At 42.0% G+C, this 12,343-nt stretch overlaps 1 protein-coding gene across 1 annotated transcript; it reads right to left on the bottom strand.

Annotated features, from left to right (window-relative positions):
- Positions 1 to 129: 129 nt before the first annotated feature.
- ptpdc1b (protein tyrosine phosphatase domain containing 1b) lies at positions 130 to 11,782 on the bottom strand. Its single transcript, XM_033968921.2, has 10 exons — positions 11,695 to 11,782; positions 11,462 to 11,540; positions 8,988 to 9,153; positions 7,585 to 7,665; positions 7,391 to 7,509; positions 7,159 to 7,296; positions 4,604 to 5,601; positions 3,494 to 3,676; positions 1,489 to 1,599; positions 130 to 261 (listed from the first exon to the last, which is right to left on the bottom strand). Exons 2-10 carry the CDS (start codon positions 11,496 to 11,498, stop codon positions 130 to 132), a joined length of 1,965 nt encoding a protein of 654 aa, XP_033824812.1. The 5' UTR covers positions 11,499 to 11,540; positions 11,695 to 11,782.
- Positions 11,783 to 12,343: the final 561 nt, after the last annotated feature.

Raw genomic sequence — 12,343 nt, 5'->3', positions numbered from 1 at the left:
ATGAGAATTATTGTACTTTTTACATTCACATCGATCATTTTTTTTGTAGCTTGGTGGACACAACTTGTATTGGCACAAACACGTAGCACGCACACACATACACACACGTCTAGTACGATTACAGTGAACTTAGAGTAACTTAAAGCACGAACGCGGAAACTCTGGGGCGATCAGGAGATTTCTCGTCTCGTCCAGGATGCGCATAATGATCTGAGACAGAGACTTGTGCAGCTCACTTCCTTCAGGTGTGTTGTCTTGAACCTGTAGCGACAAACACATGTATTAGAGAAAAGATGTACGCAAAAATGATGCAAAGACAGAAATAAACCGGACTTGCTAGACCCAGACTGAGAAAATGTCTTAACCAACTACTAATATATGTATCTAATAACGACTAATCTAATCTAAATCCGTCAAGATGTCTGTGTAATCCCTCAGCTGTCCGGGTATGATTCATAGCAAAAGAAAAAAGTCAATTCTGTGACTGGACAAAGGTTTTGGTCGCTCATCCACTCGGCTTCTTCAGTTTTGGTCAGATTACTGCAGGACACAAACGACTCCTGTGAAGAGAGTGACTTACAGATTTTAGCCAAAGAAAAGAAGTGGTTTGAGAGGACTTTTTTTTTTTTAGAAAGACAATCCATCTTTGAACAGGAATGAGGGTCTTATACATCTTTATCTCCTGTTTATAACTCCATCCTCAGACCTAAATCTAAACAAACAAAAGGGCAGGGGTGTCCAAACTAAGGCCCGGGGGCGAAATGCGGCCCTCACCAATTTTTATTGGCCCCCAGACCTTCAGCTGAACTGTCCAAATTGATCATAATCAGTACTTTTTACAGCAAATTTGAGTAATACTACCAATATAACCTAAATAACATCACATCACATTTTCATACAGACCTAATATTAATGTTTCAAGCCTTATTTAAAGTATGAAAACAAAAATATGTTAAGTACACCCATTTGAATTATCCACTGTATTGACTGCTAGCCCTCCGTGTCGAATATTTTTCAAGATATAGCCCTTGGTGAAAAGAGTTTGGGCACACCTGCAATAGGGCCAGCCAGTATGCTAATAGCCAGTATGCTAATAAGTATGAGCGCATGCATCAAGGGCCTGAACGATTATGCAAAATACGACTCAGACACAGTTCATTTACGGTTTAATAGACCTCGCTAACAAACAGGTGTGTTAGCTTCAGTGTAGTTAGCTCCTCCAGACAGAGATAAGTCAGTGTCCAGCAGTGATCTGACCAGAACTGAAGAAGCGGCGAAACGTCTTCACTCCAAAACTTTTATCCAGCTGACGTTTGCTATGGATCAGACCCGGACGACTGAGGAATTACACAGACATCTTGATAGTCTTAGACACAGCAAAATGAAAACCTAATCTATCAAAAATACTCAAATGACACTGATAATTTTGAATTCAAATCACTTAAACTCTCGTACACTTCCCTAAAGCTGTAGAGTTTGTGCACTCACCCTGGTAAAAGCCTTTATGAGCCGATTCAAAAACGCATTCTCCACCTTCTCTGGTATGAACTGCATATGAGCCATACAGTCCACGATGCAGGTCAGTGTTTCTCTAGCTCCCTGCAAAAAGAAGAACTGTTATGGCAAAAACAACCAGGCCAATAATCCTAGAATCATAATCTTCCCATAATGTTTGCAATAGGTTAATACTAGGGAAATGTGTCCTTTTCACTCTTTATTTCAGTGCCAGGGACCCATTTCCAGATGTTGTGCTAGGTTTTGGGATATAAAACCCAGCTGAAATAGTAGCTAATGCATGATTTAGGTCAGCACAGTAACAAATTTTGAACCACCTTATACTACCACAGGGGAATATTGCGATAAACGATAATATTGAAACTACTTTATGCCACTGATACAATTAAAATGAAGCAGGAAGATCCCAGTAAAGCATTTTTAACTAAACACTATCATTAAAAGGGCAGAGATGCAACACACGACCCAAAAACACTCAACCTATCTGCAAGAAGACCACCCAGACACAGGAAGAACATGCAAACTCTACAGCAAAAGGCCCCACACTACCAGAGAGCCCACCAGACACAGGGAGAACATGCAAACTCCACACCGAAAGGCTGCACATTACTCAAAACCACTCAAGCTACCCACAAGAAGCCCACCCAGACACAGAGAGATGATGCAAACTCTAAACCGAAAGACCCCACACTACCCAAGAGTGTACGAGACACAGGACGAAGATGCAAACTCCACACAGAAAGGCCCCACACAACCCAAAACCACTCAAGCTACCCACAAGAAGCCCACCCAAACACAGTGAGAACATGCAAACTCTAAACCGAAAGGCCCCACACTATCAGAGAGCCTGCCAGACACAGAGAACATGCAAACTCCACACTGAAAGGCTGCACACTACCCAAGAGTGTACCAGACAGAGGAAGAAGATGCAAACTCCACACTAAAAGGCCCCACACTACCCAAAACCACTCAAGCTACCCAGAAGAAGTGCACCAGACACAGGAAGAACATGCAAACTCCACACTAAAAGGCTCCACACTACCCGAGAGCCCACCCAGACACAGGGACAACATGCAAACTCCACACCAAAGGGCCCCACACTAGCCGACCAATCAAGTTACCCACAAGAAGCCCACCAAAACACAGGGAGAAGATGCAAACTCCTCCACACTGAAAGACTCCACACTACCGAGAGCCCACCAGACACAGGGAAAACAAGCAAACTCCACACTAAAAGGCCCCACACTACCCAAAACCACTCAAGCTACCCAGAAGAAGTGCACCAGACACAGGAAGAACATGCAAACTCCACACTAAAAGGCCCCACACTACCCAAAACCACTCAAGCTACACAGAAGAAGTGCACCAGACACAGGAAGAACATGCAAACTCCACACTAAAAGGCCCCACACTACCCAAAACCACTCAAGCTACACAGAAGAAGTGCACCAGACACAGGGAAAACAAGCAAACTCCACACTAAAAGGCCCCACACTACCCAAAACCACTCAAGCTACCCAGAAGAAGTGCACCAGACACAGGAAGAACATGCAAACTCCACACTAAAAGGCCCCACACTACCCAAAACCACTCAAGCTACACAGAAGAAGTGCACCAGACACAGGGAAAACAAGCAAACTCCACACTAAAAGGCCCCACACTACCCAAAACCACTCAAGCTACCCAGAAGAAATGCACCAGACACAGGAAGAACATGCAAACTCCACACTAAAAGGCCCCACACTACCCAAAACCACTCAACCAGCAAGAAGGCCACAAAACAGAGTGAGAACATGCAAACTCTACACTGAATGACCCCACACTACCAGAGAGCCCACCAGACACAGGGAGAACACTCGAGCTCTGTGCCACATAATAATAAATACTAAAATGTGCCTTTGTAGCTTTATTAAAATCATAAACCCCCTAAATCTGCATGAACATCATTATGAACCAGAACTTTCACCAAAGACCTGACCTGGTCCAACGGGCTCAGCAGCGTGTCGGTGTCTTTGCTTTTTGGATCCAACGCTCGAGCGACTTCAGGAGCGATGACGGGTTCTCGGAGCTGCTCGAGCCACGCCCACATAAGCCCCGTGAGGATGAAAGGGTCACGCTCCAGGCACAGCCGCTCCCAGGCGCCGCCTTGGTTTAGTTCAGCCTGTCAACACACATTAATGCATTTACTCTGCTCCCGTCTCAACCGCGGCCGCTCAGGAAATAGGATAAAGGAGAAGGGTCTAAATAAACTCGTGGTCTTTGCTCGTATGGTCGACCAACGCTGGGTTTTCTTGATATTATAAATGAATCTTATTATTATTCACACTTTATCTAAACTTTTCTCAACTTGTCTTATCGCTCAGTCTGTGTAATGTTCTGGGAAAGTGACTGGAGCTATTTGAAAATGCACAGATATAACAAATACAGATTAATAATTCAATAATCTCATGCACCAGAAGGGCTTTTAAAACTTTAAAAAACTGTCTGAACCCATTAAATGTGAGTTTCATTTCCAACTGAACAACAAAAATAATCTTTGTGACACAGTTTGACTTGTGAATTAAGATATTTTCATTTTTGTTGTAAAGTTGTGGAACGTAACAAAGTAAAAGTAGGAAAAGTAAAGCACAGATCTGAGGTATCTGTACTTTTTACTTTTACTTCACTACATTTGAGAGCAGTATCTGTACTTTCTACTCGATTACATTTTTGAACATGCCTGAAGTACTTTTTGTGTGAGACCTGCTGATTTTTAACGCGTTCATAGTTTGTGCAAATTAAAATATACAAATAAAAACAGCTGGAAAATAAACCGCAAATAAAATTGTTTCCGTTGAACAAAATTCAGCTAAAATGTTTATCAAAATCACTACATTCGAAGCGTCATTACATCTCAAAACATCCACGAAAAACTTTGACTTTTTACTCTTTAAGTACATTTTTCAACTTGTACTTTAATATTTTTTCATGTGATACTTTTACATTTTTATTTGCTCCGCTATCTGTACAAAACTGAGTACTTCTTCCATCACTGTATGTTGAAATATTGCAATAAAATCGTAACGTAATCGTAGTGTTTTCGTTTTACCTCCCAGTTCAACACCTTCGTCTTGTGTCTTTCTTCTCCGTCCAGGAACAGGTCAACGGCCAGAGCCTGAGCCACCAGGATCCTCCGGGCGTCGAGCGACAACTCCGACTGCAGCGTAATGAAGGGCACCTCAGAATGCTCCTCTTCTTTACTCTCTGTCTTCTTCCCGTTCGCCAATCCCTCTCTTTCCTCCGCTTTCAACCTCGACAGCAGCCCGCCTTTCTTTGCGTCCTTATTATTCCCCATGGATTCGCTTCGCCGGATGCTTTTCTTGTCCTTCCTGATCAGAATCGACCCGTCCTTTTGGTGTTCCAAGTTTTTGATTTCCCATAACGAGCTGGTGGAGCTAATCGAGCTGAGAGAAGCGTTGCTATTCCAAACTTTCCTCTGCGCGCTCGTCGGCGACTCCGGCAGTCTAACGTTGTCCTGCGATAACGACGTGACCGGTTGCGTTAGCAGATTGAGGTCGGATCCCAGTCTTCTCAGGTCTGACTCGCTGTAGCTCAAACTTTTGCGATGGTAGAAGATCGGAGGTTCGTTGAAATGCCTCGGTAGCTTCGGCGAACCTGGTAATCGTGGTTGGCTGATGAAAATCTCAGGGCCTAGCTTCTCTATAATACTTTGCTCCATCTCCAAATCTTCGCTATCGGGAGCTTCCAAAATGTCTTCTTCAATCACTTGTCGGTTTTCTGCGATGTCGATTAAAAGCTTGCACACGAGCTGGATGATCTTCGGCAGGTGCCTCAGCTGTCTGCGTTCGTATCCGTGTAGAATGTGCGTTTGGCGTTGGAGGTACTGGGTTAGCGTGACCGCGTAGGTGAACGGTTTGGCGCAGGAGAACACGCTCCTCAACGGGACGAGGAACTGGACAAACTGCCTCACGCAGCTCAACTGGCTCCGGGTCTGGATGGAGTTTGGGCGTTTGGAGCGGACGTACACGATGGCCTGGTTGGCGGTCATTCTGGTTGTGTAGATGATGAAACAGGCGATTAGTACACCTACGGCGAAAAGAGAAGAGAATGAATCAGGGGACTCAACAGGGGGCGATAAAGACGTCTGTTGTCCCGGGTAACAGAGTCATAAAGACGCAGAATTAGACTCTTTTCCTATTAATTTATATTAGAGGGCTCTCCACTGTATGTCTTACGTTTATTCCATTACTGGACTTTTTATTGCAAAAAAATACCGTGAAAAACAGTTGTATGTGTGGGTCGCCTCTCCACAGATCTGACCTATAACTTCATGGAGATGTATAATGTTTAAAGAGCACTTATTACACTATTTTCTGATCTATGTTATAATGTTGTTTCCTCGTCACAAACAGACCTGGAGATGTGTTTATTTTTTATACATTCACACACGTTTAACACACAAATCCTGCATATTAAGGCTGAGAAAACACTCTGTTCCACCTTGTGATGTCATTATGTGGTGATACAGGAAGTGCTCCACTGTGTTTTTAAACTCCACACACCTTCACTAAAATCATTTGGATCATTTCAGACCTGGAATTGCCCAATCTTTACTGAACTGAAAGGTAAAAGGAGCTGTTAACTTGAAAACTACCACTTGATGACATCACAAGGTGGAACAGAGCGTTTTGAGCTTTGTAGATGTAACAGACTAATAGGAAAGTGTTACTCAGACATGTGTGAATGAAACAAAACACAACTCCAGGTCTGTTTTTGAGGACATAACAGCATTATAACATAATTAAACTTCACAAGAGTCAATTTTGAGTAATATCAGACTTTTAAATGTTCCATCAGGCCAAGTTACAGGTCAGATCTGTGGAGAGGCGAGCCCACTAACAGTAAGAATCCATGTTTTTCAAGGTAGTGTTTTTAAGTAACCATCAAGAATCATTTGGATGATTTCAGACCTGGAATTGCCAATCTCTACTGAACAAAACGTAAAAGGAGCTGTTAACTTGAAAACTACCACTTGATGACATCACAAGGTGGAACAGAGCGTTTTGAGCTTTGGAGATGTAACAGACTAATAATAAAGTGTGACTCAAACACATGTGAATGAAACAAAACACAACTCCAGGTCTGTTTTTGATGAGGTAGCAACATTATAACATGGTTTAAATCTCACAAGGGTAAATTTTGTGTAATGTAGGACTTTAAATACTGTGGAACATTCCAGGCAAAGCAATAACATCTCCATGGAGACAAACAAATGGAGGCGGGCCCTGAACCAGACAAATTTAACAGTGCATTTTCATAGCAATAACAATAATCCGAACAGTTCTTAATTCTATCGTGACACACATTTTGAAGTTCGATACATCGCTGATTCAAATATAGACGATAAACGATAATATTGAAACACGATAATAAACCGAAAGCAGATTTAAACCACAAAAACGATCCCAAATCTACAATATTGTTAAAAAAATCATGAGCTGCGATAAATAAACAGCAGAAGGAAACACTTAAGTCATTAGTTTGTCGCTTGTCACTGTTGCCATGGTGATTTTAAAGCCAGTATTGCCGGTACTTTTTCCCAAACCGTGCTCGTTTACAGTTCATAGACTTCCATCTCCGTACCCGTTCTCCCGAGGCCGGCGTGACAGTGGACGGCCACCTTCCCCTCCTCCAGCGCAAACGCCATGACCTTCACCAAGTCCAGCACGGCGGAGAGCGACCCCACGCCGTAATCGCTCCAGCCGAAATTATAAAAGTAAACTACAAATACACAGAAAAGACACGTTATTTGTACTTATAAATACTACGACTATAACTACGTGTGTGGAATGGAGTAAAAATCAAAGCGGCGTACTGTCGTTTTCCATAAATACTTCCGGACAGTACGAAAACCCGCTCTTCGGCTCTAAAGGGTTTCCGCAGTACGCGTGTTCACCGGGAATTTGGAGGTTGATCAGTGTTTTTATGCCATTCCTGAAGAAAATATCCCGTACTGTTACTCACTGTGTACTGTTACTATAGCAACACCACACACTTTAAAACACGCACCTTTTAAACTGATCGATGATGTTGTACTTTTCGATTATTTCTGTGGAGGGTCTGGAGCAGGCGAGGATGTGGTCAGTCACCCTGGAACACAGTTACATATACACATACATACATTTATATATATATCGTGTTTTTATATATATATTTTTACTACTTTCTACGTTTTATTTACGTGGAGAAGACATCAAATATATGAGGCAAGTCCAAAACTATATTTCAGTGGCGGAAGGTAAGAGTAAAAGTAGTAAAATACTGTACTTAAGTAGAATTTTGAGGTATCTGTACTTTACTTAAGTACATTTTACAGTGGATACTTTTACTTTTACTTCACTACATTTGAGAGCAGTATCTGTACTTTCTACTCCACTACATTTTTTAGCTGGACTGAAAAATAAAAAGTACTTTTCTTTTGAATTGAGGGGTTATTTTTACTATGTTTGTGGTAAAGTTTTTGAGTTCACGCTTCGGCTTTGAGCAAAACGAAAATAAATACTCGAAATTTGTAAGAAAAATGAAAAAAAAAAAAAAGATTGGTATTGTTACTGTGACCAAAATATGTCTCATTTTGAATCAATATCACTGATTTAACACTTTAACAAATGGACAATACTTTTACTTTTTACTCTTAAAGTACATTTGTAAACAGGTACTTAAACATTTTTACTGAAGTAGATTTTTTCATGTGATACCTTTACTTATACTTGAGTAACAAAACTGAATACTTCACCCCCGCTGATATATTATAGTATCCACCCTTTGCTTTGTCGAAAAATATTTAGAAGTTATTTTGTCTTTACTACATAATTGTAACTGTTGTCTTTTATTGATTTGTTCCTATTGTATTCTATTGTTTACATATTTATTATTTTAATTTTGCTATTTGATTTTAGTCTAAATGTTGATTTACTTAATTAGTTGTTTTTATTTATAATGTATTTGTGCAGCACATTGGAAACTGCATTTGTTTGTGAAATGTGCTATATCACATGTGTCAAACTCAAGGCCCGTGGGCCAAATGCGGCCCGCCACGTCATTTTATGTGGCCCACGACAAGGTCAATTAAAAGGTATGAAATATCAGTTTATCAGGAGATACACAGTCTTTTTTTTTTTTCAGATCCATGCAATATTTATAACTTGAATAACTATACAAAAATGATTAATTAACAAGATTAAAAAGTAGTTGCATTTATTTTTCGTTACATTTGGTTACATTTATACTGTCTTAAATTATATCTGGCCCATTTTATTTACGTGGCCCTCGGTGAAAATGAGTTTGACACCCCCGTACTATATAAATAAAGTGGATTGGATATATATCATTCAGTGTTTTTTTTTAATACTTTTTACATTTTATATACACACATTACACAAGTATGAAGTACATAAATACAGAGGTGTTACCATGAGGAGTACAGGCCTTTCACCGCCTGCTGCTCGTCGCTCCAGTGCGTCGGGTCGTCGTATTTGCAGGTTCGTCCTCCGCAGCCGTAAGAACACTGCACGTGGGCCGGGACGACGTAACGGATCGCCTCCCCAAACACTGTGTACTTGGACCTGGGGGCTCTGACTGGAAACGGGAGGAAAAAACGTGGATATTTATAAAAAATGGTCGGACCTCCACCCTTCACCGCATCCCCCGCTCCATCCCCCGCTCCATCCCCCGCTCCATCCCCCGCTCCATCCCCCGCTCCATCCTCCGACTACTTCACTACGTCGCGTAAAACAAAGAGTCAGCTTTAAAGTTCTACTCGGCGCATTCAAAGCTGCTCAGAACTGACACACGTGCTCGCTGCTCCTGCTCTCTCCAGCTCTCTGTCCCCTCTCCTCCTCTCTCTCTCTCTCTCTCTGCTCCTCCTCCTTTCTCCAGCTCTGTCCCCTCTCCTCCTCTCTCTCTGCTCCTCCTCCTTTCTCCAGCTCTGTCCCCTCTCCTCCTCTCTCTCTCTCTCTGCTCCTTTCTCCAGCTCTGTCCCCTCTCCTCCTGCTCTCTCATCCTCTCTCCACTCCTCTGCCACTCTCCAGCTCTCTGTTCCCTCTTTCTGCTCTCTCGTCCTCTCTGCTCTTTCTCCTCCTCTCTGTTTCTCCTCCTCTCTCCAGCTCTCTGTCCCCTCTCCTCCTGCTCTCTTCTCCTCCTCTCTGCTCCTCTCTCTCACCGTTCCTCCTCCCCTCTGCTCCTCTTACTCTCTCTGCTCCTTCTCTCTCCAGCTCTGTCCCCTCTCCTCCTCTCTCCCCTCTCTCTGCCACTCTCCAACTCTCCGATCCCTCTCCTTCTCTCTTTCTCTCCTCCTCTCTGCTCCTTCTCTCTCCAGCTCTCTGTCCCCTCTCCTCCTTCTCTCTGCTCCTCTCATCGTTCCTCCTCCTCTCTTTGAGAAGGTGAAAAAGCGCTATAGAAAAATGTGACCATTTACCATCTCTGCTCCTCCTCTCTCCAGCTCTCTGTCCCCTCTCCTCCTTCTCTCTTCTCCTTCTCTCTGCTCCTCTCTCTCACGTTCCTCCTCCTCTGCTCCTGCTATCTGCTCCACTCTCCAACACTCTGTTCCCTCTCCTTCTGCTCTCTTTCTCCTCCTCCTCTCTACTCCTCTCACCCTCTCTGCTCCTCCTTTCTCCAGCTCTCTGTAACCTCTGCTCCTCTCTGCTCTCTCTCTCTCCGTTCCTCCTCCTTTCTCCAGCTCTCTGTCCTCTCTCTCCTTCACATTTAAAGGGCCCGTGTGACAGTTTTCTGATCTGTTCTAATGTTGTTTCCTCGTCACACACAGACCTGGAGTTGTGTTTTTTTGTTTCATTCACATGTTTAACACACAACCAAACCTGCAAATTTAGGCTGAGTTCGTCCCTCAAACTGAAAACACTCTGTTCCACCTTGTGATGTCATCATGTGGTGATACAGGAAGTGCTCCACTGTGTTTTTAAACTCCTTCCCTCGAATAATTTCAACCCTGGAATTTCCAATCTCTACTGAACTAAAGGTAAAAGGAGCTGTTAACTTGAAAACTACCACTTCATGACATCACAAGGTGGAACGGAGCATTTTGAGCTTTGGAGATGTACAAACTAATAATAAAGTGTTACTCACAACTCCAGGTCTGTTTGTGATGAGGTAACAACATTATAACACGGCTTAAAGCTCACAAGAGTCACTTTGTGTTATATAGGACCTTTCAATTCTGTAGTGAAAAAAACAACGGGACCATATTTAATTTTGTCTGTGAAAAAAGCAGATTTAAAGAAGATAAAAAGCCAAAACATCTGCCTATACGACAAATTCCACCATATTATCGTCCCTATACGTCCATCTTAAACTGTGTGTTTTTATAACGGGACTTAACACATGATCCAAACCAAATCCTTAAAATAAACAAGTTAAATATCAGTGTTTCTCTGCTGACTGTTCAAAACCTCTCAAATAATTAGATCGCCGGTGACCGCTCGCTTAAGGTGACTAATCCCCTGGCCTGGAAACGACCAGACATTAACTTTAAAAGACAACTAACTAACTACTTTTTGTTACCATGTTCAACTATTCTTACTATTCTCTCCCTACAAATATATATGTGTATTTCTGTGTTTCAAATGACATCATAAGAGTGTATAGGACAATAACCTTTAATACAGACGGGGGTAGATAAAAATAATATTGTTAAATTGCAGGTTTGTGTGAAAAACAGTGAGTTCTTGGGTCTAGTCACTAATAAAACTGATCAGGTCCAACATCTGTGGATTTAACTTATATTTCATAGTGAAGTACAATGGGATTAACAGGAAAATCTGTCTCTTCTTACATCATCACATTCTCAAATCTGAAAACGCACCAGTAAATATTTATATTTTAATCATATTGTGTGCGTTAAAACATCATTATTATTATTATTATTACTTACTGAATTCCATCAGAGCCCCTCCTGCTGCCTGTGCCATTTGAAGTGTGAGTCGGGAACGCAGCCAAAGTCATAGCAAAACCTAAACATCACACATCAGCTGGTTAAATTAAATAACACTTCCGAGTTTTACAGTACAAAAAAATTTGTTATGTGTATAGATACGTGTGCAGTAAGTATCTCTGTGTGTTACCAAAATGTACCTGACAAAACTTGACAACAAAAACACAACTTACCTGAAATAATTGAGCTAAAACATCTGTACCCAGCGTGTTGTTAAAGTCACTCCGGGATCCAAGCATTTCTGACTTCAGTCTCCTGACTCCTGGCTCTTTTATGGAGACTCAATCTTGTTTCTTCTCTTGATGTGATCCGTTGCAGATTATCCCTGTGTCTCCGGGTGGAGCGACAGAGTGAACACGGCCTGTGTGCTCCTACATGGAAAGACATGCGTCCACAGCTATAACTGATGCAATGTTTTCTGCTCAGGAATGTGTAGAAAATGAGGAATAGCGAGAGTTTGTTACGTCTGGTGTTATATCTGCACAGTCCTGGCTCTGGTTGAAGAGAAGAGCGGACTTATTTTTGACTCCTCCCAGATTAGACGACTATAATCTTATTAGTCTGTAGGTATATATCAACAGAGCAGATGCTACTCAATGAAAAGTACAATATGGACCAGTTCAACATGTACAAAATAAAATCAATTTTAATAATAATAATAATAATAATAATAATAGAACCGGTTCTGTTCATTATATTTATGGACAGAATTTCTAGCTGAAGCCAGGGGCTGGAGGGGGTTCGGTTTAGGAACCACAGGATCTCATCTCTGCTGTTTGATGATGTTGTCCTGATGCTTCATCGAGCCAGGACCTGCAGCAC

The sequence above is a fragment of the Periophthalmus magnuspinnatus genome, chromosome 7 (assembly GCF_009829125.3).
Source record: "Periophthalmus magnuspinnatus isolate fPerMag1 chromosome 7, fPerMag1.2.pri, whole genome shotgun sequence".
In the NCBI taxonomy this organism is placed as follows: Eukaryota; Metazoa; Chordata; class Actinopteri; order Gobiiformes; family Gobiidae; genus Periophthalmus; species Periophthalmus magnuspinnatus.
The sequence above is the reverse complement of the archived record's forward strand: the minus strand, read 5'-3'. Positions and strand labels throughout refer to the sequence as shown.